Source organism: Neophocaena asiaeorientalis, unplaced genomic scaffold (genome assembly GCF_003031525.2).
Source record: "Neophocaena asiaeorientalis asiaeorientalis breed wild unplaced genomic scaffold, Neophocaena_asiaeorientalis_V1.1 scaffold406, whole genome shotgun sequence".
NCBI lineage: Eukaryota > Metazoa > Chordata > Mammalia > Artiodactyla > Phocoenidae > Neophocaena > Neophocaena asiaeorientalis.
In genome coordinates, this window is record NW_020173381.1 from 329755 (window position 1) to 356750 (window position 26996).

Below are 26996 nucleotides of genomic sequence, written 5' to 3' on the forward strand. Positions count from 1 at the left end.
GGAAAACTTAGCTCAGTTTGAGGACTGGGTTCACCTTCCAGAGTTAGAAAGAATAGTTTTATGCAAAGGAAGGCCTTGCTGTTGTCTCTGTGGAAAGTGGCCAACTTCCTGATCTGTAGCCCGTGGATACTAGAAAAGGGCCGCTATTCAGGATGGCCTGTTGCATCTGCCTTCTGACTAGCTGGGGGATATCAGCCACCTCATCTGATTCAGCCTAAGAGAAAGAAGGGTCACAGCCTGAAAGGGTGTTGGGTGGTCACGCTCCTCCAGTCTAGAGGGTGGCTTCCCCTTCCTCACCCAAGGGGAAGACCCCCTTGCTGAGCAGCTGCCGGCCCTCCCCCAGGGCTGTGAAGGCCAACTCAGAAGAGCCAAGGGTGGCTTCAGCTGGGTTTCCAGAGCAACTCAGCTGGTCTCTTGGGATGCTGAGGTTTTCAGGAAAGAGGAGGATCTGGGGAAAATATCTAAGCCCATAAGTATTTCTTTAATGTTTCCCAATATAAGGTGAAAATAGGAACCTGAATGAACTGTTTCCCCCCTTGAGAAAGGTCTGCCAGGGACTGAGGCAGAAGGAACTGAAGATATTCAAGGAGGAAACAGCATCTAGGTAGCATCGGGATGACTAGATTTTTGCCTTTGAGCTGAAGTTATATGACACACGTTGCCCAGACTTTTTCAGGGGCACTTTGTGGGGGGAGCGGGAGTGTCTTCAGTGTCACCTCCCTGTGTTGGGCCAGAGAGTAGGGCTAAGTCCTGTGTGTTCACAGTGCTGGAGCCCTCGGGTCATTAGGCTCCCCCAAATCCATCATTCCATGGAGAATGGAAAGGGGCCAATGGGCGGGCACTGCTTCACTCTGCAAGGCAGCTTCTCTGCTCCCCATCTGAATGGCCTCCAAGTGCCATTAGCCTGGGCTGCAACAGAATTGTACTTAAGGGATTGATCTCAAACTTGAAGATTAAAGGGCACATTTCTAGAGTCAGAGGAATCATGCCTCTCCCTCCCCCGGCCCTCACACACCCACCTCGCATACCATCGAATCCCTGCTGCTGCCTGGAGCCCAGATAACTCCGGCTGAGGAATGTGGGGCCAGTGGGGACTGGAAAGGTTAGGTGAAGGCTGAGGGAAGGCTTTGACCAGAACTGGGAGAGGACCGTGGACTATAGGATGGGGATCTGGTTCCATCAGGAGGCCAGCAGAGTGTTGGTAGTCACATCAGAACTTCGCACACTGGGGAAGGCATGGCGGAGCTTCTCCATAATGTCTTCCAAGCACAGGCTGACATCTTGGCTCTTTGACCCCACATCATCTGAGTTGGAGAAGAAAGATGTGGGAAGAGAACTAGAAATTCCCTTATGAGGTCAAGGGGCTGAGGTAGGATGCTGCCAGCTGAAGGTGAACCTATAGCATTTGTATCTTCCCGGCACGATGCTTAGGTACATATGAGGTACTCGACATACATTTGTGGAATAAAATGAATGAATCAGTCAATAAGCCAATCATCCCTGACCCTAAGCTCAAAGCCATGAGGAGAAACCAGTCCCAGCCCTAGCAGAACCTTAGTCAGGAGACCTGGGGCAAGACAAAGCCATGGAGGAAGGGGTTGGGAGGGGCCCGGGGAACTCACCTGCAGCTTGAGTGTCTGGAGTAGTCTGTCCCTTCTCCTGGGGGTGACTGCCTTCTGACTGCTGCGGAGAGGAAGCCAGGGACGAGCCTGCAGAGCCATTGCCATCCGATTCAGTATGTGGCTAGCAAGAGGTAAGGCATGACTTAAGTGGCTTTGCCTTCCTGACCTTACTTTGACAGACTCCCGAGCTTAGAAAGGTCCTTAGAGACATCATGCCCATCCCTTTGCCCTGGGACTTTAAGAAGCTTTTGGTGGTGCCCCAAACTGTGGTTTCCCCTTTCACGAAACTTCTTAGAATATTTAATTACTGAATACTCTCTTCCTTCAACCACATGTATCAAAGGCTCCCAGTTCTTCTAAGGATACCATTGCCCCTAAATATCTCTTGCTGTCATTTCAGCTATAATTAAGCTATCTAGAACTCAATTCCCTCTGGAAATGTAGAGTTGCACACCTGATCCTTGGTTCATGACATAATATCATACGTTAAGACCTCCAGGAATTCATCTAGAGGCCATCCCTTGGAGGATCTGGGGAAGAGGCACAGTGTGGTATTACCTGGTATGGATAATGACAATAATTATTCATAAATTATTCATTTATGAAATGTTTATTATAGTCCTGGCATCATTCCAAATTGTTTAAAGGCGTTATTTCATTTGACGTTCACCACAATTCCATGAAGTTGGTATATTTTTATCCCTGTTTTAGACATGAGGGAACTGGGGCTTAGTGAGGCTAAGTAACTTTCCTAACAAGTGATCCCTTCACAGCAAAAATCTTCCTCTTGCCAAGCATGTCCAAACTCGCTTCTTTCCAGCAAACACCAAAGTAGCAAAGTCAACGTTTTGGATGATTCTTTGAACTTCGTTCTTTCAATACCAGATTCAAATGAGTTGTGGGGAAGTGAGCCCTCAAAAGCCCTCCCTGTGCCCTAGGCCCCACGGTGGCTTGAGAGTAAACACACAAGGATGGAATGGAAGCTAGGTACGAGAGAATTGGCCAAGCGATGTGATATAGCAGCCCATTCCTCCCCCGCAAATTTCCTGATTGCTAGCCCAGTTCTCTTTAGAAAGTCTTCTAACAGCCACCTCCCAGGAGCAAGGAGCATCTCTCCCCGGCCCACCTGTGCTCGGAGGCTGCTCTGATTCTTCCCCTGGCCCCAGACTCACTTGCAGGAGCAGCTCCCTTAAGCGCTGCAGCTGGGACTCGAGTTGCTTGTTGTGGTCTTCAAGAATCTGCATGCGTGTCTCCAGGCGGCTCTTGTGCTGCCGAAGGATCCGGGCCTCAGCCAGCAGCTCCTCATTGCGGTGGTCCTGTGCCACCTCGGCAGAGCCCTCAGCCAGGGTGGGTGCCTCAGCAGCCTCCTCATGCTGCCACTTCAGGCGCCTCAGCTCCCCCTGGAGAATCCTGCCAAGGATGGAGAAGCCAAGGCCAATGACCTTCACAGGGTATCGACTGTCCAGGGCTCAGTGGCCCCTCATACCACCCCCTCCCCAGCCCAACCACTGGACGGCCAGGGAAGTCCATCCCAGCCATGCTCTTGCTTGAATGGCCATATCCACTTCCTCTCCAACACATATATCATTTACTTTGCCATCCTTAGGCCACAGAGCAGAGAGAGCTGACATTTCATATAACAAATGTCTCAGGGCTTTGATGTACTGCTTTGGGGATTAATTCTGACCTTAAAATCAGGCAGAAACACAGTCTGCAAATAAATGAGGCATTAGGGCCACTGACTCACCTACTCCATTTTTAGATTTTTAGATTCCAGGGGAAGACATAATATAAACAAAGGATCACCCATCTTTCCTCTTCTCTCTACTGCCCTCCTCTTTGACCCACTTTAAACACCCATGTTGAGTCATTAAGGAAACAGATTCCAAAGAGTTGGTCTCCTTTGGAGGACATTACTGTTTTTATCCTTTTTGCAACAGAATCACTCTCTCCCTAGTGTTTCCCAGGGCCTCCCCACCACTGCTCTAGTGCAGTGCTTCTCAAACTATCCATAGCAAAAAAACAGGGGGATTTTTCGATCCATCATGGATCAATACATGGTCTGAATGTGCATAGCTAGTACACAGCTCACACCACACATGACTTGCTGCCCAAATTCAACAACTCTCAACCTGGCCTATACCAAATTCAATGAAGACAAGTCCACTAATTATGTGCGTGGATATTGTGGCCATGTCAAATTGCTATGAAAATTTCTAAAAGTTTACTCTCTATTTATGTATTTATCTTTTCTTGAACCAGTAACAAATACTTTGCAGATAGGCCCTGTTCTAAGGACTTGCTAATCCAAATACAGTCTGTAGGCCTGAGGCATGGGCATCCTTTAGGAGCTGCTTAGAAGTACAGGAACTACGGCCCCACCCCAGACCTTCAAATCAGAATCTGCATTTCACCAAGCTTCCCAAGTGACTTGTATGCACACTAATGTTTGAGAATTACTTTTCTGGGGGTTGTTTTATTGATTCTACTACACACTCCCAAAGTGTCTTGGATGCTCCTCAGACTCCTGCTGCCCTCCATGCTTTACAGAGGTCAATGCCATCCCCATAATCTTCTTCACCTTCCCTCTTCCAGTCCTCAAATGCTCTATGCAGTATCACCCTCCTCTTATTACTTTCACTAGGTGATAAGGACCTCTTTCCATTTCCAACAACTGAAAGTTCCTTGAGAGCAGAGACATCATCTCTTCTGTATTCTTTGTGTTTGCATTCTCTCTGCCTGTATCTGTTGGGTACTTGGAGATATTTGGGTTGAGTTTAAAAAGATTCAAATAATTATTAGGATAGCTAGCTTTTATTGAACACTTCCAATAAGACAGACACTGGCTAACACATTATATGCCTGATCATTTGATCTTCACAAGTGACCTTAAGAGGTAGGTACTCTTATCATCATCCCCATTTTACAGATGAGGAAATGGAAGATCACAGAATATAAGTAACTTGTTCAAGGCCACATAGCTAGGATGTGGAAATTCGGGACTTGAATTAAGCCGTCTGACTCTAGAACCCACGCAGATCTGTGCCATTGCCACACCTACCGGTTCTCATCCTCTAAGTGGGCCAGGATCTTTTCGAGCTCCCCTTTGCTTTCAGTGGCCATGCTGCACGGAGCCTGCTGTCCAAAGGCTGGCTCCCGGTCTGTAATGGGGCTGGAGTGCCGCAGCAAGTACTGGTCCTCGTCTCTGTGTGGGGGTGGGGAGAGGAAAGAGGGGCCCAGGCATTGAACTAAGAAACAGCTCAGGGTGTGAGTTCTCAGCTCCCACCTCAAGCCCCAGGAGACACATGCTGGAGGATTCCCTCTCTAAGATACACAGAGAGGGAAAAAGCCATGTATTCAGGTTTAAGAGGGATAAAAGTGTTCAAAGGTGGCAGGGGTCATTGTTGGGGGTAGTAGGAGAGAGTGTTTTCAGGATGCCAAGACTCCTGGGTTCTACTTATAGTGACCTGGGAAACAATGAGCAGGTCACTATAACATCTGTGATGTTCCCCCACCCCACCCCCCTTCGCTTTCCCATCCCCAGGGGAATTGTGGCCTGCCTGAGTCCCAGTCCCAGGGCTGGATTTATCCGTGTAGCCAACAGTTTCTAGGTCCTCTGAGGAGGCCGGGGACCTCCCTAGAGATGAAGGGCCCCTTCTCTGGGCTATAGCACCAAGGAATCTCTCTGGCCACACTTCAGTCAAGTCCCTGGTATCTCCCCAGGGTTGATGTGGCACTAGACGGGGCATTGGCATTTTGAGCATAAGATAATGGCTCATTCCTGCAACTTTAGTTGAGGGCATATTCTTCTTCCCTCAGAGTTAGGAATAAAAGGATGGGATCTTGCAACAGAAAGGGACCTTGGCAGATGGCAGGGAGGTAGTTCATCCTTCATTACCCTGCTCAGTTGATAGAGGGCAGACTGCTTCTCTCATTAAATACTGTGCCCAGAAAGCAGACTTCCTTCCTTAGGGTGTCAGGGACCCTACCCACACACACCCCACCTCCCACTGAGGATACACCCTCCCCAAGTAGTGGTAGAAAGATCCCAAAGGAGAGCTAGTCCTGGCAAATATGTATCTGTGAAAACTCACATGCTGTCGTCTGGGGACAAGCTGTCATTAAAGAAGGAGCAATTTTGACTTTCCATCTCAGCAAGCCTAGGAAGAAAGAGCAGGAACAGAAGGGAAAACAGTATGTGAAGACTGCTTTTATCTCAAGGACTGTAATCCCACAGCAGGATAATCACGTTTGGGGGGCTGTCCCAATTCCCCCTCCCCTGCCCCAAACGTTAGGCCTCGCTGGCTGCTGCAAAGCCCACTGTGCATGTTCCCCTGGCCCTGACTTCATTGTCTTTGCCCCAACTGAAAACTCCTTTCCCCCTTGGACTCCTTACAATTCCCCTCCCCAAAACCTGGTGGTACCTGCTGGCAAAATGCTCAATGCGGGAGTGTGTGTCAGCGTGTGGCAACATCGGGGAAGAAGCTGGCCTAGAAGAAAGCAGCAAAGACTCAGAAGACCAAAGACTGGGTAGCTGGGCAGCCTGTCTCCTCACCACCACCCTTCCACACCCCGCAACACCACCACCAAATTAGGGAGCTCCCAAGAGCTGATGGGAACAAGATACAGAGACTGGATTCTAGTCTGTTTCTCAGGTCAGATTCCTGGTCAGGCCCCAGCTGAACTGCCCTGTCACTAGTTGGGTTTGCCCTGGAAGACTGCCCTAGCCCATGTGAGACTCAGCCCCTTCACAGCACATCCCTAGGCTCAATGAGGATGCCTGCAGCCCCTGCTCAGCTACCGGTACTCACGTCTCACTGTAGTCAGCCTCCAGCACTGATTGCACAGGCAGATAACCTCGCTGAGGGTGTTTGCTGAAATAATGCTTTGAGCGGAATTTGTTCTTTAAGGTAGTGGCAAAGTCCCTCATGTTCTCACTGGATGTGGTCTGGGAGGAGACAAGATAGAGGGACTCACCCTAATGGGCTATTCTAGGGAGGTGTGGCCACTCCCTGGAGCACGGACCATGACTGGTAGTCCACTCTTGTTCATATTTACCACACCTCGCTCCTAGAAAAAGATCTAGAAGGATACATGTCAAACTGTGAACACTGCTTGCCTCAGGGAAGTTAGACTTGAGGGGTGGGGAACGCACTGAGGAGAAAAAGGGACTTTGTTTTATACTTTAAACACCTCTATATAATTTAAATCTTTTACAATGATCGTATATTTGTTAACTTTTAAATATCTTTTACATAAATTCTAGGGATGTAGAAGATGAGCAGGAGCTAGACAATTATCAGTCTACCATCTCTAGCCAGTTTCCCATGTATGACGTTAATAATGTTTATTTTAAAATGATAATAAAAGAAAAATAAAGGTCAAGGTCACTGCTTCCATTGGGTCACACATGTTTCTGTGTCAACAGAACTTGGAGAAGAGATGACAGCTCAGGGAGATGGATTATGGAGATGGGGAGGTAAGATGGGAGAGAGCAGTGGGGGGAGCTGGGGATATGCTTGGGACGTTGGGAGAATGTGTGGGGAGAGAGGAATAAAGGAGTTTAGGGAGCAGAGTCAGCTCGGGAAGCTAAGCCTGGAGGTCTGAGTCCTGAACATAGCAGAGGAGAAATTCTGTGGCTGGAGTTCAGGGATGCTGGGCTCAGGAGGCTATGAAGGGCACAGTTTCCAATGAAAGCCCAGTTGATTTTGGGGATCCAGGTAAAGAGTATACCCCCTTTTCACGCAAGAGACTGAGTAATGAAGTTGAGCACAAACTTTGGTATTGATTAGAAGGGATGGAAGCAATGACAAGGTAGCAGGTGAAGACCAGGGGACAGAAACAATCCAGGAAGCTAAGCAGGAAAAAACTAAATTGAGCGATCGAAGGCTAGTCACCTGTAATTGCCTTGCTGTCTCTATTTTTTCCTGAGACTTCTCTCTGCAGGAGTATAGTGAGTGCCTTTTAGATGGCCAAGAATGTCCTGGGCTGCTACAGCCAGCTACCGCCCCGGTGAGGGTGAGGGAGAAGCTCTGCTAGAAGGACAGCCCTGGATCCCCCAAATTGGTCTATCACCAGGCCTGTTTGGAGGATGCTCCCCAACGGAGAGCAGAATACAGTGAGCTAATGCTGGACAAAATGGATCAAGCACCCAGAAGCTGAGAGTTGCCTGCCCCTCCCGCCCGGCCCAGAGGCTCCATACCGGGGTGTAATACTCCATGATAGGATAATGAAGCTTGTTGCCCTTGCTGGCCCTGCCTGTCAGGAAGCAGGTCTGGCAGATGTCCACGTTAAATTGTTTCAGACTCCGATACCTTGGGGAAAGGAGAGGTGGTAGGAAACAGGATGCAATGTACTATAATGACCTCCCCCTCCCCCAAACATCCAAATATACACATACGTTAAAAGGGGGTGAGGCATGGAACCGTAACCTCCTATACGCGGAGCGCTTAACCTCCTATGCATAGCAGTGATAGAGTTCTCACTAGATAACTAGTCTTACTCCAGAGACCACAAATCTCCATGAAATCACATGCTCAGAATCCCAGGAAGTTCGGGAAGTAGCCCTGTCTCACCATCTTTTTTAAAAGGAAGGGTGGGATAAACAACAAGCTCCTACTGTATAGCAGAGAGATCTATATTCTATATCCTATGATAAACCATAATGGAAAAGAATATAAATAAATAAATATATATATATATATATATGTATAACTGAATCAATTTTCTGTGCAGTAGAAATTAACACAACATTGTAAATCAACTATGTTGATTGGGAGGTTGGGACGGGGTAAAGAGCTCATTATATCAAATAACCTTCTAAACAAAGGTGGCCTGAAAGGGTCCAGTTTCACAGGTATGACCACCTTCCTTGGAGGAGGCACACTTTCAATATGAAAACAACTGATTCTATCAGCCGTGGACAAGTTGGCTAAAAATTATTCCCCAAAGTTATTTATAATAATAACTCTATTATGACTGAATATAGACTAGCCCTTAAGATCCAATTCCAAAGCCTGATTGGACTGCGCAGACCTAATAGCATAGCATGGTGAAATGTCTAGACTTAGAACAGTCAGAGGATCTTATATCTTATCCTGGAGCTACACTAGCCAGAAGTGTGAACTCCACCTCTGTGCCTCATTTGCTTATAAAAAAGCAGGGTGGTTGTAAACAGAGTATGTGCTAGTGCTTTAAAGTGGTAAAAACAAGCATTTTATGATGAAAGCCAAATTCAGGGTAGCGGCTACCTTTGTGGGGACAGGAGGGAAATAAAATCAAGGAAACTTCAAATATATTGTTTTATATATTATATAAAATATGTATATAATATATAAATTCATAGATATATAAATATATTATATAATATATATAAATATATTGTAAAATATTGTTTGTTTCTTCAGCTTTGTGGTGGGTGCCCACCATGGGGCACTGGAGCCTGCTCATACAAGCTCACGAGAGCTGGTTGTTAAAATTTCAGGAATTTCCAAGCCAGTTGTTAAATATAGCCATTATTTAAAAATTAAATTGTATAAACTCACAATTAATACATTATATTAAAAACAGGTAACGAATACTCAAAATTTCTCACTTTTTAATAACCTTACTACTTTCTATTGATATCTATGCTACCGAGGTTGTTTCAGTCTATTCTACCTAAGGTTAGAAATACCAGATGATGATGTATTATATCACAATTAAGCAAATGGTATTAAAAACAAAGGTAATAAATACTCAAACTCATCACTTCTTATTTCACTATTACCTATGCTCTCGAGGTTGTCTACATCTGTTATACCCGGTGGTGGAAATACTATAAATGGTGTGCAACTGTGTGTCTCTTCCCGACCTCCTATGGGTAGCCTGACACTGGCCACAGTGGGAGTATTTACATCATGGAAATTAGCCAATGCTATATCACGTTTCTCTTTTGCTTTCTAGAGAGTAGCACATTTGCCAGCACACCTTTTGGTGCGTAGGTGTTCTCATATGTCAGGATGCTGGGGCTTCTGGGTTCTACTTAATGCTCCCCGGGAAACAATGAACACATTACTTCCCTTTCTGTGCTGTTCTCCCACCCCACCCCCTTTTGCTTCTCTATACATTTTTATAGGTCTGAATACTTCATAACACAACTAACAGAAAAAAATTTCATCATTTTTGAGTTTTTTAGAAGTTAAACATTCCGCAGTAGAAAGGATTATAACAGTATATAAAAACATACAATAGATTAATTGTAATTATATAATTATGTAATGCCCTGTTTTGCAATATATGGTTTATATGTAACATGGCCTATTTATTATTAGTATCACTCCAGCAGGTATTGCTTTCCCTACCTGAAACCTTTGATGGGGCACTGCCTACAGATAGAGCACTTGGTCTGATGCTTCACTTGTTCAGCAATGGTGACCCGATGCAGAACAGCCAGCCACACCATGGACTGGGGCTCCAAGTTGACCCATTCCAAGAACTGTGCAACTTCAATGACTGGCTTCCCAGTGCTCTAGAGAAACAAGAAGCCCAGTAGTGATGTCTGAGGCCCAGTGTCTTGTGCCCAGAATGGCAGCCCTCAGGGGAGGAGGAGAAACAGCAAGACCTGGTTGGACTCTGGGTTAGACTGTTCTCCAGAGGTGTCCACCTTCTACCCTGTCCTAGTTGACCTGGTGCCTTCCCCTCAGGACTCTGACCCTAAAAGCCCAGAGAACCCTCTGCCCTTTCGCTCCAGCCCAACAAACTCCCTTGCATCTGAGTACTTCAGATCAAAAGCCCAGCTCTCAGTCCTCCCTCCCTTCTTCCCACCGTCTGTCCCATCATTCCTCCTTTCCTCCCTCCCCAGTTCCATACTCACAAAACGGAAGCAACTACGGACGCTGGGCTCCACGTTGCTGCCCCCAAAGGCCGCCACTTCCCCCAGCTGACGGGGCACCTGAATGGCTTCATGAAGCAGGACACCAAGGTGGCGTTGGTCACACTGGCTGCCTGAGTTGGCCACTTGGCTGAAGAGGTCTGCTGGCCCCACCGTAAGTCATGGCCAAGCCCGATACAGGAATGGCCAGAGAATTGGTGTGAGGAGAAAGAACAGAAAAAGAAGACAGGGAAAGAGCACATTGACTTAGCTAATGACTTTTGAAATTGGAATACCTAAAGGTCCATCCCTGACCTTCTAGAAGTCCAGGTGTTCTAAAAGCAGCTCTCCTCTGGGTTCAGAGAGAAAAAAGTGAGTCAGACACAAAGACAGAGAGCGTCAGAAAGAGAAGGGGAGAGAGGGGTGAAGACAGAGAGCAAGCTGTGTGTGAGAGCGGCGCCAGACACAGATATGACACTGCTGGGAAAACAAAGTCTCAAGAAGCAAGATGAAGGGGTGTGGGATTCAAGGGTGCCTGAATATGAGTTGCAGTCAGTCTGCCCTATCCCCTCCTGTTCATGTAGCCCATGTAGTCTGATACTGCAGTAATCTCTCAGTTATCCACACAAATGAAAAGAAACACTGGCATGGATAATCCAAAAAAAGGGGATAATTCAAAACATTTGATCATCTAAAAAGTCACTCTAAATCATTGTGGAACAGACTATGGTACTTATATATTTGAGCATGGTCTATATCTGCCCTTGTGGGAACTCCCCCGTCCCACCCCAACTTTAGAAAACCTCCTCCAGAGGTTCTTGTCTGTCCATTTCATACCTCACCTAAGGCCCAGAAATGGAACAAAACCAAAAGGCAGAGGACCTGGGGTTTATTTCTGGATCCACTACTGACTAGCTTGTAAAACCTTGGGTAAGTCATGAACCACTCTATGCTGCAGTTTCCTTACTTATAAATGGAGATTAAATCATCACTGTCCATCCCGTCTCAAAGGAACATTAGGAGAAATAAATTACATCATAGATATGAACATACTTTGAAAAGTCTTCTTCCCTGTAAATCTTTCCTAGACGGCTGTCCTCACTCTTCTGTGATCTGATATAGCACATATCCTTTGCCATTCAGATTATTCTAATTAGCACTCTAAAAAATGCTTTCTGTGTACTTCTGTATCCTCTTCTGGACTGTAAACCACTTGAGGCAGGGACCGTGTCTAACCGGACCTTGTACTCACCACATGTAGCACAGTGGTCAACGCACATTAAACACTTGACACTAATGATGCTGTTGCAGAAAAATGCAAAATGCTGTACAAATGATGGAGGATGGAGGGGAAAGCAAAGGTACTGTACACCAGAGAGGTTCAAACCTACAGAATTACATGTTGTCCACTTCCCAGATAATGGGGATTACTGCACACCACCCACGTTATCACATGGGAAGTCTCCAACAGAATGTGTGACGTAGTTTTTTTTTATTAATGTATAGCTTTTTATTTTATTTCAGATGCCTGTGTTGATGATGCAGGTACTCAGGAAACCCCCAAAACTATAAACGCCTTTCAAAGCTTTTGACAGTCAGGGTAAATTGAACAATTCTCAGTGATGTATTATATAGTAAAAACCATTCCATTTATAAAAACCAGCACACACCTGCCTCGTAAACAATAAAACTGTCCTCTTCCACATTTGTGTGATATGGTTTGAGCTTCAGATTGGGAGAGGGCTAAGCCTGATAGGCCAAAGGGAAATGGAACTAGAAAGTCCAGGTCCTGGGTATCCCAGGATCCCAACTCAGATCCCCATCAAGTAATTACACCAGATCAGAAGAAACCAATGCCCTTGGAGTAACAGTGGGAATAATAACAGGCCTTAGACCCATCTTGGCCTTTGGCTGTTGTGGATGCTTTGCAATAGTTTGGACCAGGAAGCATTATAAGGTAGCCTGAGTAGCCTTTGCTGAGTCATAAGACTCATCTTCTGCTTATCTTAGACTTTTCTTCCTCCCACCACACCTCTCCCTCCACACAACTCTACTCCAAACTTTGGAGTTGTACTCACACTGCAGTTTTTCCTTTACTTCTGTGCCACACAGGCATGCAATGCCAGTCTTAAAGGACAATGCCCGCATCTTTCCACTGCGACCACTAGGTTTAAAAGAAGAGACTGAGAATATGAATATCTGTAAAGGGTTAACATCTTGGCAGTCATGTCCCTCACAGGGTTGATCCCAGCAGGGCTCTGTGCCAGCCATGCCCCAAGCTGAGCTGAGTCCAAGTGCACCAGGGGAGCAATTCCTTCCCACCATGCCCACTCCAGATGTCCCACTGAATTTCACCATGGAGGCTGTCAGGACTGCAAGCCCTTACCTATCAAAAACATTGAGGAGCCAGTTGAGGCTCATGTCCACACAGAGTGGCACGTTGACAAGGATGCCTCTTTCCTCCTCCAGTCGTTCATATAAGGCAGTCAGGCAGTGAATGACCTCCACCACATCCATTACATGCTCACTGGCCTGCAGATCATGCTCATTGAAGATCTCCAGGGCTGTGGTTAAAGTTACCAGGTCCACTGAGAAGGAAAGGAGAGAAGGAGAAAGTATAGCCAAAAGTAGAACCCCAGGGACTAGACGGGAAGATATGGCCACCAGCATCACCAAATCTGACTCAATCTCCAGACTAACCATTTGTAAGTATGAAACAAGCTTGCCCTTTACCAAGACCCTCAACCCAAGTAAGGAGAAGGCAGCAGAAGGCCCCCTAAATTAACCCCAAATGTTTCTATACCCAAATGTTTCTTGACATCAGTTTCAAGAAGATGGTGGGATTTGGATAAACTCCCAGTGGTTGAATAACATTATTTTAAACTTTCTTTGTCTTTACATGCATTTCAACTGCAAATAAGTTGGTCTGTGAACCTCATTCTGAAAACCTAGACACTGGTTATGAAGGTTCAGGTTTGCCTGGGTAAATGTGACATAACTCAGGAGGATTTTTTAACTACCTCCAATGCTGAAATCAGCCTAGCCAGATAACCTGGTCCAGGAAGACTGAATGGACAGTGTCTCAGAGAAAAGACAGAAGGCACATTATACCTGCAGCCATGTTGTCCCCTAACCACTGGCATTCGCTTCAACAGTTCTGCTGCTACATCCAATAACCCCAAGATGGTGAAAGAACAAGCCTCCAGTGGCTCCAAACCATTTGCTGGGATACTTCTTGCCATAAAACACTTGCTTGATTATCCGTTTTGGGCAGGGAAGAAGGTAAAAGGAAGAGGATAGCTGTGGGTTAATTTGGAAATAAGTCTGGGGGTTGGGGAAAATAGAAGGGCCCTGGAAAAATCAGGTGTCCACAGCCAGCATATCCCAGCCTTTGGAGAGTCCCCACAAAGCCAACCTACAACACTGGACAGGTGGGATGAAAGTGGGAAACAGTCAACAGATGAGGAAAGGTAGGAGTGGGATGAAGGCTATAAGGGAAGTGTAATAGGAGACTTACGACGCAGTGCCTTCTGGACTCTGCGTAGCTTCATGGCAGTGCGGTAAGCTGAGAACTTAATGTTGTTCAGATCAGCTGCAGAGAATGGAAAGAGACCCACTCAGATCAGGGAAATGCAAATTAAAACAACAAGATACCAAAAAAAAAAAAAAAAAAAAAACCTACCAGATTGGCAAAAAATAAAAGTCTGACAATAGCAAGTGTCAGCAAAGATATGGATGAATGAGAATTGCTGGTGGAAGTGTAAACTGATACAATCACACTAGAAAACAACTTGGTATTACCTAGTAAAAGTGAACATTCATATATTCTATGACCCAGCCAGCTATATATCCTAGAGCAGTGATTTTCACATGTTTTGTTTGTTTGTTTGACCAAGCAGCATAGTTCTTGTTAGCTCCAAACTAGAAATGACCGAAATGTCCATCAACAGTAGAATGGTTGAGGAACCTGTGGTATATACAACGGAACACTCCATGGCAGTGAAAATGAATGAACTATAGTCACATGCATCAACATGGGTAAAATTTACAACATAATAGTGAGTCTCTCTTGGCAGTCAAAGATAAGGCACATGAGAGTCATATTCGTAGCCTGGATAGTATCTTTCAAAGAAGCTCTAGTACACGTCTATAAGCATAATTACCTAATGTGATGATAAAATCGTTCAGGGAGAGTATAGAGCTTCCAGTTGAGGGAGGTGCAGAGGGGAAAGGAAAGAAGGCTACTGGAAAAAGCACAAGCACTCACTTCCACCCTCACCTGCTTGTTGAATAGGATTCCCTTCTATTTTTTAAATTTATTTTTTATTGAGATAACATTGGTTTATAACATTTTGTAACTTTCATGTGAACATAGTTTTATTTCTACTGCTGTATACCCTACAAAGTGCTCACCACCAAGATTTAATTTCCATCTGTCACCATACAGTTGAACCCCTTTACCCATTTCAACTTCCCCCCCTACCCTTTCCTCTCTGGTAACCACTACTCTGTTCTCGGTATTTATGTGTTTGTTTTTGTTTTGTTCATTTATTTTGATTGTCTCTTTTTATATTCCACATATAAATGGAATCATATGGTATTTGTCTTTCTACTCATGTCATTCAGCATATCCTCAAGGTCCATCCGTATTGTCACATGTGGCAAGATTTCATCTTTCTTATGGCTGAGTGTGTGTGTGTGTGTGATCCAGCTATCCCACTTCTGCGTATTTATTCAAAGAATATAAAGAATATAAAAACACTAATTCAAAAGGATATATGCACTCCTATGTTCATCACAGCACTATTTACAATAGCCAAGACATGAAAAAAACCTACTTATATTCTTATAGGACAAAGGCAACTGTATAGATCTCTACACTATACAGGAAACTTGAATTCTTACCTAGGGTTTGGTATAACTCAGTCATCTTGGGATGGTCCCAGCATGTGGTCTGAGCCTGGTGGCTACAAATAAAAGCATCAATAGTGCCAGGGTCTATACCACCCCCCAACCCCTCAAACACACATGCACACACCCCTCAGCAATAGGTTGGATGCAAGGAGCAACAGGATCTGAGGGTGAACCCTGAGGATCCCAAAGCACAAGGGTTCACCTTTACCAGGTAGAATCTTGAGCCCTTGAGATGAGTAGGAGGAAAAACTGGAGTGGATGGAGGAATCCCAACAGGTAAGGGGTGAGAGGGATAGATAGAAAAAAAGAGGAAAAGGAGGGGGTGGGCAGGTGACTGACCCATTTCCGATTCAGATGGGCACTCACTTGATATAGTAGGGAACTTTATTGGGTGAAATTGCTCTTTCCCAAGGAACCTGAACAGAGGCTGGTGAGGGAGAAGAGAAAGAGAAAGAAGCTGACCACTAATGCTCTTCAAGCCCCTGGTTACTCCCCTGCTCTATCCTCTCAAAGAAGTAATTAAGCCCAAAAGGGGATGCCTGACTCTCATTGCCAGCTCTTAACAGCCCCTGAGCATGAGGTAAACACTTTTAAGGAACACACTTCTCTCCCTGACGTTTGGGTGAGGGAAGGAGAAGAGGTTGTCACTGATACCCTCATGTGCCAGAGACATGACAAGGGCATGAACAGGTGGCCTTGGCCACCCTATCTTCTCCCTGAGCTGTCTGCCATTTTATCCATTCAGCCGAAGGCAGCTGGTGTGCTGCTGTGGATATGAAGTGGACTCTACTTTCCTCGTGGGGCTCAAAGCCCTTCCCCCAGAAGGTCAAGCTTCTCAGTCCTGTGGGACAATGGGGAATGGGACTGCTCACTCCTCTCTGGTGAGGAACTCTGGAAAAGGATGTCTCTCTCTGCTCTGTGTCTTTAACATCCGGATGCTCCAGGAGAGGCTCAGTCACCTGGCGAACCTCCTCATTGCAGTTTCCCTGGGTACAAGAGCCCTCTGCAGGTATATCTGCATGCCAGTGATTATAATTCAATAGTTCTAATCACCATTAACATTGATTAAGTTCCTACTATGTGACAGATACTCTGCTGAATGCTCTGTGTGCATATCTAATTTTCATATCTGTACATTCCCACTATCTCCACTGCTGCCACCCTGATCTGGGTCACCATCATCCCTCATCTAGATTGTTGCAATATGCATCCTAATAGGTCTCCTTCCTCCCACTCTTGCCCCCCAACACTCTGTTAAAACATAAGTCGGATCATGTCATCCCTCTGCTCAAATCCCTGCAATCGTTCTCCATTCCATTCAGAATAAAATCCTAAGTTCTTACCATAGCCCTCCAGGCCCTCCATGCTCTGGCCTCCTGCTCCCATTCTGACCCTTGCTCTCTCCCCTCGTCACTCACTTCTACACTGGCCTCCTTGCTGTTCCTCAGGTATGCCCCTGCCTTAAGGTCCTGGAAGTTGTTGTTCCCTCTGCTCTTCCCTAAGATATCCACATGGCTCATTCCTTCACCTCCTTGAGGTTTCCACTCAGTTGCCTCCCTCATTAAGTCCAGCACTCCCTAATTCACGTCTTCCCTGCTTTACTTTTTTTCCATAGCACTTGTCACCAATTGACTTTATATATTTTTTACTTATTTGTTTACGGTCTGGCTTCCTCCTGTAGAATGTAAGCTCTCCACGTCCAAGGATTTTTGTCTATTTTGTTCACTGATGTAGCCCCAGTACCTAGAACAGTACCTGGCCCACAGTAGGCCATCAGGAAATATTGTTGGAACAATAAAGTCATTTAATTCCCATAACTCTACCAGCTATGTAATATTTTTCCTCTTTTTACATATGGGAAAATTGAGGTTCAAAAAGGTTAAGCTATTTTTTTTCAAGCTTGCAAAGATATAAAGTCGAGCAGCTGTGACTCAGATCCAGGTCTCTCTGACTCAAGAGCCTGTCCTTTTAACCGCTACACTACACTGTTTTATCCTACTGCTTCTTAGATGCCAAGGTACACTCCGCTCCCACTAGGCCCCCAAGGGACAAGAGTAGACCCTCTTGGAAGGTGGCTGAGTTTCTACCAAGTGAAGCGCAGTTTGTCTCACATACAGGAGAGGAAGTGCTGTGACCCAGGCCCAAAGTCCCGGTGGGCATCCTGGAGCTGCTTAAGTCTCTCACCAACTGACACCTATGGAAAGAAGATGCAAGAAGTCAGTGGACTCATTCCAGATATCCAGGGTAGGATTTCCACATGCCTCTGGCAATCTCTGTGAATTCCCTCAGAGGCTGCCTCTTCAGTTCCAGATCCTCCCAACATTCACCCAAATCCTAGCCTTCCCATGGCACTCCCAGGGGTCAGAGAAGAGCATCCCTAATTCCAGGCCACAGACACCCTTCATCTGCCCCTGTCCACCCTGAGGGGCAGACAGGCCCCTCTCAGACCATTTTAATCACTTCCTGCAGTTTAGAGGTTGAGAAGCCTGCTTCCTAGCCCCAAATTCTCTATAACTCTTTTCCCACATAGATTCCATTTCAATGCCCCTTCACTTCCTTTGGGCCTGGGTAAGTTGCCCTCCAAGCCTAGTTATACCAAGCCTTTTCCTCATGCCTCACTCCAGGCTTCTCTTTTACCTGTAGCTGTTTCCACCGGATGTTGATCTGCTCCAGGGCCCGGGAGTTCTCCATTGACAAGTGCACATCAGAAATGGCAAGTTGATGGGCCAGATCATTCACCAACTTCACTCCATCTTTCATGGGGAAGAATTCTTCTTTGAATAGCTATAGAACCAAAACCCAAGTGCCACAGTAGGTAGAAAATAGGAAAGAGGAACCATTAGTCATTTTGTTTTAATAGCACAACCTCAGTGCTTGCCTATTAGGGCAACTAGACTAAGGTGTGGGGGGGGGGGCATTGTCCTTATCCTCTTCCTTTTCTACTCTCAGAAGACACCAGGGAAAGAGAAGCCAGTAGAAGGACAGAGGAGACTTCAGCTAAACCAGCCCCCAAATCTAGCACAGAAACTGGGACAGACTCTATTGAAGTTCAGGGCAACAATGGAGCCTCAGCAGCAGGAACACTGTCAGGGTCTGGGAGGAACATCTGGTCCTGGGGTGGACTGTAGCCACGGGAGGGGGCCTGCATACCTTAAGAGCCTGGATGTGCTCAGGAAGTGAATCAATGAAGAGATCCCCAATGGGCTCCCAAGTGGCTCGGACTCCCTCGGCCTGAGTCAGAGTCGCGCTTAATTCCTCCATTGCCCCTTGGATCTCCAACAGCTGCTCCAGAGTGCGCTCAATGTGGCGGTGCTGGTCCACACAGCGGGCTGTCAACTTCTCCCATAGTTCACTGGCCACCGTTGCCTGCTTCCACACAAAGCGGCTAAGATTCTGGATCCGCTGTCTGGGAGAGGTATCTGCAAGGGCAGGCACGAAGTCAAGTCAGTCCAGCCAGGCAAGGATAGCCATGTAAAGACAGAGACAGATAGCCCTTTGTAAAATGTGTGTGTGTGTGTGCATGTACGTGTGTATATATATTCATACATACACAAATGCATTTTTTCATATTTGAGCTCCTTTTGAAGATTCAGCTTTTTAAAAAATTAAAATTTTTATTTTGAGTTCATTGTAGATTCACATGCAATTATAAGAAATAATACAGAGGGACTTCCTTGGTGGCACAGTGGTTAAGAATCCGCCTGCCAGTGCAGGGGACATGGGTTTGATCCCTGGTGCAGGAAGATCCCACATGCTGCGGAGCAACTAAGCCCGTGCACCACAACTACTGAGCCTGCACTCTAGAGCCCGCGGGACACAACTACTGAAGCCCATGTGCCTAGAGCCTGCGCACTGCAACAAAGAGTAGCCCCCGCTTGCCGCAGCTAGAAAAAGCCTGCACGCAGCAACAAAGACCCAACGCAGCCAAAAATAAATTTAAATAAATAAATAAAGCTTTCCTGTGGTCTCACATCACTTCCAGCTCCTGCCTAAATTCTTTAAAAAAGAAAGAAAGAATACAGAGATCTCATGTACCCTTTAGCAAGTTTCCCCAAATAGTAACATCTTGCAAAACTATAGTATAATATCACAACCAGGATATTGACATTGACATAATCCACCAATTTTGTTCAGAGTTCCCCACTTTTACTTGTACTCATTTCTCTCTCTGTGTGTATGTGTGTGTGTGTGTGTGTGTGTGTGTGTGTGTTTTGCTCTATGCGATTTTATCACATGTGTAGGTTCATGGACCCACCACCACAGTCAAGAGACCATACTAGTGTTTTCCACTTATTATATCATGAGGATTTCCTCATATTCTTAAAAAATGGGCAAGGTAAAGAGTGAGTAAAATATTTAAGATGTGTAGTGAGACAAATCATTGAGTCCCATTCACATGACCTTGGAATGCGATTTTGCATTAGTGTCTGCTGCCCACTTCCTTCCGAAAAAGGGAGGTATTTTATGAAGACCCAGCAAAGGAGAGGTTAGTATAATTTGCCCAGCCTTTCCACCTAGGCTCCTAAATTGTAAGTTTCCTCTTCCTCCCTCAGACCTACCCTCAGAAGTATATTCAGAGCCCCCAAACTCCAGACTAATTGGAATTGTCCTGCTCTCTTGAGCTCGTTCTATCTGAGGCCCATTGGACAGTAAATTGAGTACTAGTTAGTACTCAGTAGGAGGGGCTCGAGGTAAACTGAGAGGGTCAACAGCATTGACAAAAGGCTGCATTAACAAAGGGTCCTTTCAGGCTATACATAACCAATCTCAGAGGGTTGAAGCCTCTTTCTGGAGAAGAGGGCGTGCTGGGCCACCACTCAGACCTGAGCACCACGGATCCCACCCTGCTGCCTTATTTAAACCTAGACCTACAGTGACCGGCTCTATTGATGAAAGAGGGCCAGAACTCACCAGGGTCAGAATTAAAGAGCCACAATCATTTTTCTTTTCAAATGCAATCACCAAACCTTTTAGAATTTTTTGAAAGGTTTTTTAAATTTTCTGGTTGATTATAGCAGTGCCACATGCCTCTCTATGTTGTAATAAAGCAGTATGCTTTTAAAGGACATACTACTACTTTTACTTACTGAGTTAGTTTAATGCATTTGAGTCTTTTTTTTTCTTTTTCATGCCTTATTAAATGGCCACACATGATGCTCCAGAGAGCTACATACAGCTTTAGGCCACACGGTCATCTCCCCTGCTCCGGGCTCTGTTCTCTTTGCTTTATCTTATAGTGTGAATCTGGCTTCTTCCCAACTTTGGACTCCCAGGAGAAAATTATCCTCCTAGGTAACAGCTGAGAAAATGAGCTTGGGGAGGGCAGGAAGGTGTTTAATGATTCACAGCTCAAGAAGAAGATGAAAGAGGGGAAGATCACCCACCTTTGCTCTCAGAGCGAGGCTCCTCTAATTCATCAAATGGGTGCTGGGACAGGAAGGCCTGAGCTGACTCCAACACAGAGTAGATATAGGGGCCCCGAGACTTGACATCTTCCATGAAGGCCTGTGAAGTTAGCAGCGTGGTCAATGGGGAAGGAAAGTCTTTCAATTGCTTTGAAATCCATCCTGCAATTGACAATCTTTCTTCTCCTCAGTGCAGCTTGATCCTTTGGCGTTATCCTGTATCTTTGGGCTACTCAGACTAAAGAAGAGCAGACTTCTCCTTAGGCAGAAGAATAACTCTGACACTGGAAGGTCTATTTACTCTGAAATGGGTCTGTCTATGCCACAAGGTAGAGTGAAATGTGGGGATTTGGTTCTGGGAATCTTGGTTTTCTGGAAGACTCAGAAAGCCCTCTGTGAGGGGCTTAGAGAAATCAAAGCCAGGATGGGCAAGATTTATATTAAAATTTTAATTAGTTTTTTTGTTGAAATATACACTAATAAGAGTATACAAATCAAAAGTGTACAGCTCAATGAATTCCCATAAAGTGATTCAATCTCTGTAACCAGTACTGGGATAAAGAAACAGAGCTCCACCAGCATCCTGGAAGGCTCCCTCATGACCCCTTCTGGTCACTCTCTCATTCCTCCCTCCCCCAAGGTAACCACTATCCTGACTTGTAACACCACCGATTAATTTTGCCCATTTTTTAACTTTATATAAATGGAATCATATAATGTGTGCTCTTGTTTGTATTTGGCTCTTTTTTCACTCAGCATATTGTCTTTAAGATGTATCCACACTGTGGCACACATTTATAGTTTATTTTCTTGTTGTATGGTATTCCGTTCTGCATTCATCTTTTAAATTGAGATATAAATTATATATAACATTGCATAAGTTTAAGGTGCACAATATACTGATTTCAAACATTTATGTAATATGATTGCCATTAGCTAACACGTCTGTCACATCACATAATTATCATTCCTTCCGGTGCATTCTGGACTCATTTTAAGAAGCATGTTGTTATTTTCTGATTATAGAGGTAATATATGTCACAGAAATCTTAGAAATCTCAGAAAAGTATGAAGAAGAAAGTTAAAAAGAACTCTGATTTCGTCACTTGGATTTAACCATTGTGAAGATTTTGATACAGTTTCTTCTTCTGTTTGTATACATGTGTATACATACATACATATCTATATCGATTTTTATACAGTTGAGATCCACCTGTATATAGTTTTGTATCCTGTGCTTTTTTCACTTAATATTATATTATGTTCATTTTCCCATGTCCCCATTACAAATCAGCGCAGAATTTTAAGGGAGGTCAATATTTGATGGAAAGAATAGAGGGGAAAGATTTGACTTATTCTCTGGAATACTAGCCACAGACCAGTAGGACTGTACACAGCTTCCTGTGACTTTAAGCATCTAAGCAGAGACTGGGTATCCATCAGTCAGGGTGTTGCAGAAGAGATCTCTTCCCGATGGAGAGGCTACACACCACGGCCTCTGTAACTCTAACCTACCGCGTGCGTCTCCTTCTCCTGTTGCACCAGGGCCACATCCCCTTGTAGGGGCAGCTGAGCTGACAATTCCTCATCCTTTTGGCTGAGCCAGTCAATAATCTCTTGGAGAGGGAGCTGAAGCTTTCCACTGTGATCTGAGAAGGCCTCTAGGCGGGCGCTGCACACAATGGTAAGACCAGTGATTTTCAATCCTCTTGTTAAGTTGCAAAACATTTTTCCCCAACAAATACATATGTGGAACCTTAATATATAAACAGATGAAAGAGGTGCTGCTCTGGTCGAAGTGGGAGGAGGCCCAGAGCCCTCCCTCTGACCCACCCACAAAGGCTCCCAAGGCAGCTCCAGAGGGAGTACGGTACCAAAACACTTGGCAGACGTCAGCTAATTCGGTTGAGTGTCCAGCATCACGCTGGGAAGGGTAGCGAACTGAGCAAGGCCATTAGAGGTGACAGCTGTCTGGTTGCCCTCTTGTCCTAGGGGACCTCAAGTCATGCCAAACTGCTCATCCTCAGAGGCTTCTTGGAGGCTGCCTTCTGAGCAGAAGCGGATGCAGTAGGTGGAAAGGGCGCGTCAGGTGGCTGAGTTTGGGCACGCACGTGTGTGAGGCTGCATACAAATACAAGCAGCCCTGGGGTCCCAAAGGATGAGGACAACATAGGCTAGAAGTTTGACATATGGAAGGAGGAAAATGGGTACCGCATAATCACCTCTGCTTGCCTTCCCCCACAAATGAGCCATGAGCTGAGGTCCAAGTGGTAGGAAGCCAGAGGCCAGCCCAGGCTGTGTGCATCCATCGAGCCCATTCCCCTCAGCCGACAGTGCTAACTAGTCATTGCGTCCCTACCACGTGGGCCAAGCCTTTTACCTGCACTTTTGCTTCCACTAATTCTCAGAGCAACCTCGTGAGGTAGGCACTGCTATTACCCAGAGAGGTTAAGTAATTTGTCCAAGGTCACACAGTTAAGTCATTGGTACAGTGATGATTTGAACTTAGGTTTGTCTGACTCCAGAGCCTGCATTCTTTCAACTTCTCCACACTCTTCATCCCCGCCAGAACCCACCAGAAGCCAGGAGCTTGGTCTTTGATGATAGGAAGTAGAAAGGAAAAGTGTGGGTGGGGGGTGGGGGTGGCAGGGGTTATAGAGAAGGGTAGAGGAAAGAGGAACAACTGATACAGAAATTGCCTGCAGGCTCTTACTGATTCGCCCTTACTTTGGGGAGGCATGGGTGGGTGATAAGCAATAGACAGGAATAGAGGGATAAAAAGATGGGAAAGAGAGTAGATGAGATCTACCAAGATGGAGGACAGTTATGAGAGGAAGAGGGGGAGGCAGTAATCATATCCTCCATTTATACATCTGAACTTATACATTTAAGTTCAGAAAGCATTTTCATATCTTATTTGAGTCCTCACAACAACACTGGGAGATAGTTAGGACATCTATTATTCTTCTACTCATTTTTTTTCCTTAAAAAAATACAAACAAGTGGAAGCTAAAATTCAGAGGTTACTCAAACCAATTATGCAAGGTGACACAGCTATCCAAGACTGAGGTTCAAATCCAAGTCTCCTGACTTCTGACCCAGTGTTCTTCCCCCAGTTCCAGAGAAGGAAAAGGAGGAGAAACAGAGGGTGAGGCTGACGAGAAGGCTAAGAAGAGGATGATGAGCTACAGCAGCAAGAGGAGCCCAACACCTTCCCAGACAACTCCCTAAAGCCCCTGTTTCGAGGGGCCAGGTCTTACCGGAGGCTGTGCGACTTCTTCTTGATTTCATTCCAACATAGATTCATGGCTGGTGGTTCCAGGGGTCCAGCAGCACCAACAGACCCGTTGAATAGCTTTGGGCTTAGGTAGGGCACCCCAGCACCATCATGAGGAGGCGCAGGGGTGCTGGCAGCAGCTCTAACCTGGACAGAAACACAGGCACCTCTGTGAGCCCTGGAGTGTGCCACACCCTGGTCTGCACCAAGCCAAGCGTGGGCCAAGTGTGAACAGAGGGAGAGAAGGGCTGGTTCTGGGGTGTGTTCAGGGGTGGGGGTTGAGAGGAAAGATGACTCCATGGCTCTGTTCATGGCAAGGTCCTCTCTTGGTACAGGTCGGTCACTTTTAACTGCTGACTCCTATCATTATCACTCTTATTATTGCAAATTGTGCCAGGATTACTGCCCAGATGGGACCCTAGATGTATTTGTGTTAGATAAGAGCTGCTCAGAATTGCCCAAACATAGGCAACCATGGCATTCAAGGTGAGCTACAACTCTTACTTCAGTGTCCCACAGTTTAGCCAACGTTCTAGAAAAGAAAGCTGAAGGGCTGTCCCACAAAGTTCCAGAGAGAGAGAAAGAGAGAGAGAGAGAGCAGCCAGAGAGAGCCATCAGTAGTAGATGATGTCCTACTTCCAAGCGAATCTAGGCCTTGGTGCTCCCTCTTCCTCTTCCCCGCTCACATTTTCCGCCACAGTCAGGAAGGCTGGAAAGAGTCCTAAAGAGCACTGTTCGTCTTCCATGGGTTGAGAAAGGGCTAAAGCAGCATTTTGGGTCCTGATCTCCAAAGGACTCTGACCAGAGTCGACAGCTAAGAGGACCAGCCGTGGAGCCTGCCAAAGTCTCACCTTGGGCCGTCAAGTTCAGAGCCCGTCACTTGCTCACCCTGTAGGGTATTGTGGGGTTTGGGGGAGTGTGGGTTGTGCCAAGTAGCCCTTCAGGAGTTAGCTACCTTCAACGCAGTGCCAAACCTGCGCAGCCAGGGGCAGAAGCGGGTGGAGAGCAGGGGAGTGTGGAGAGGAAATCTCAGCCTCGGGAAACCCACCTGCCTGCCTGCCTGTCTACCTCCTCACCTCCTGTGGAAAGCACACGGTCCTGGTGGCTGAACCTCCTCTTGTCTCCCTTGCCCCCAAACCATACCTCCTCCCCACACAAGACTCTCAGGAAGTTGGAAAACCAATCATCCCATTCAAACCACGGCTCGAAGTGCTTAACACATAGTAGGTGCTTAATAAATATCTGTTGATAAAATTAATGATGCCCAATCTATAGAATAAAAAATATTCAAGATTTAAAAAAGAACCCACAGCTCGCAGCTACACACGGAAGGAGAAGCGGGAGAGCAGTCAGGCTCTGGGGCAAAGCTCTGAGTTCAGTTGCCTTGCGTCCCTGGGAGCGGACCCTACCTGTGCCGCCTGGGGACCCAGTTGCAGGATCGGACAGCTCCATGATGATCCCTCCACACAAATCTGGACCCAGTGCCTGGTGAGCTAAAGGCAGAGTCCCGACAGGCTCTGAGCAGGCTCCCTCAGGGAGGGTGGGCAAAGCGAGCCAGGCCAGGAGGCGGGATCTGTCACCCTGTTTGTTTACTGACCCCCCAGGAATCCAGAGGGGGCGGCTATGTCAGGACTCCAGACGGTGAATCAGGGCTTTGTCCCTGGGGAATTCCGGCTCACTCCCAACTGGGCCCGCCACACCGGGGCCAGGAGGGCCCTCCCAGACTGGCAAGGATGGTGAGAGTGGGACTGAGCATTCCATGGTGCTGAGGAGGGGCACGAAGAGGGGAGCTTCTGTTGATTTGTGTTCCCTTTCCCTGGAAGACACAAAGGACTCACTCTGCCTCCACCCCCACCCCCTGAGGTGAAGGAAAGGATCAGACTGCTTTGGTGACAAACCTCTGGTAAACAATTTCCCCAAGGTCTGGAAGGACAATGAGCTTGGTGATAAGCCTTGTCCTTGACTAAGTAAGCGTCCTCAGAGCCAGTGAGAGATGTGTGTGGCACACCTGGGGACAGAGCTGTGGTTGGGAAGGTGGGCAGCAGAAGACTGACCCAAGCCCACAGTGAAAATGAGAGAAGAGGGAGAGCCTTGTCCCCACAGACCTCCGCCTGCACTCTAAGGCCGGGGGAGATGGATGGTCAATGGGCAATCCCCCCTGGACTTTTGCAGGGTGGGGAGAGGGCAAGAGGGAACCCAGAAACTCCATGCAGGGATCCAGCGCCAGAGACGCTCCTGTGCCCTGCCTGTGCTGTCATAGGTCCCTGGCCTGAGGGGCAGGGCCCCTTCTGGAGGTGGCCACTCTTCTCCTTTGCCAGCAGACTTGGCTGGAGAAAGGTTAACATTCCCAAGCTGGGCCCCCACCCCTCAGCACTGAGGCAAAACACTTCATTTTGACCAAAAAGAGTTCTGTTCCAATCCTCATTTATCTCCCACAGAGTCTTCTGGGCTTTCCACAGTTCCACATTGTTTCCATGCTGAGGCCCACCTACAGGAATAGTTAGAGCAGCTGCCTGACCCTTTCTGGGGCTACGGGGTAGAGCCTTGCGGGGTGGATGGGGGATGGCAGGGGACAGCAGGCCAAGAGCAGGGAGTGGCTCTAGCTCTGTGTCGCAGCTTGGCTTATGCTGGGATAATTGGTCCCAAGCCAGCCTCACAGAGTTCCCCAGACTGGGAATGCCCCAGAGTTAGAAATGGCCTCTTGTGATCCAGCCACAGCCTAGTTGTCTGGTTCTGATGGAAGCACCCACGATGAGCTGGGCTCCACCCATGTTAGCCTTTCATTCCCTCCAGCCTTCTTCTCAGTTTCCTATGCCCCCATTTGGCTCCTTTACTATGCTCCATCACCCTGTTTTCTCCTCTGAGTTCCCCCTAATAATCACAAGTCCCCTGGGGCAGAGCCAGGCACACAATAGGCAAATAATGAA

General features: G+C 46.6%; 1 protein-coding gene across 1 annotated transcript in view; it reads right to left on the reverse strand.

Annotated features, from left to right (window-relative positions):
* Window positions 1–988: 988 nt before the first annotated feature.
* The window catches only part of DRP2 (dystrophin related protein 2), a 27592-nt gene continuing 1584 nt past the window's right edge, over window positions 989–26996 (reverse strand). Inside the window, exons 2-22 of the mRNA XM_024746531.1 lie at window positions 24053–24216; window positions 22308–22464; window positions 20772–20892; window positions 18538–18806; window positions 18025–18171; window positions 17503–17581; window positions 15754–15814; window positions 15379–15440; window positions 13991–14065; window positions 12860–13061; window positions 12552–12637; window positions 10477–10634; window positions 9965–10131; window positions 7825–7936; window positions 6434–6570; window positions 6047–6112; window positions 5717–5782; window positions 4684–4827; window positions 2795–3032; window positions 1623–1743; window positions 989–1304 (exon numbers count right to left, since the gene is read on the reverse strand). Of these exons, the coding sequence (XP_024602299.1) occupies window positions 1180–1304; window positions 1623–1743; window positions 2795–3032; window positions 4684–4827; window positions 5717–5782; window positions 6047–6112; window positions 6434–6570; window positions 7825–7936; window positions 9965–10131; window positions 10477–10634; window positions 12552–12637; window positions 12860–13061; window positions 13991–14065; window positions 15379–15440; window positions 15754–15814; window positions 17503–17581; window positions 18025–18171; window positions 18538–18806; window positions 20772–20892; window positions 22308–22464; window positions 24053–24216 (2757 nt within the window). The 3' untranslated portion in view covers window positions 989–1179. The remainder of the gene's footprint in view (window positions 1305–1622; window positions 1744–2794; window positions 3033–4683; window positions 4828–5716; window positions 5783–6046; window positions 6113–6433; window positions 6571–7824; window positions 7937–9964; window positions 10132–10476; window positions 10635–12551; window positions 12638–12859; window positions 13062–13990; window positions 14066–15378; window positions 15441–15753; window positions 15815–17502; window positions 17582–18024; window positions 18172–18537; window positions 18807–20771; window positions 20893–22307; window positions 22465–24052; window positions 24217–26996) is intronic.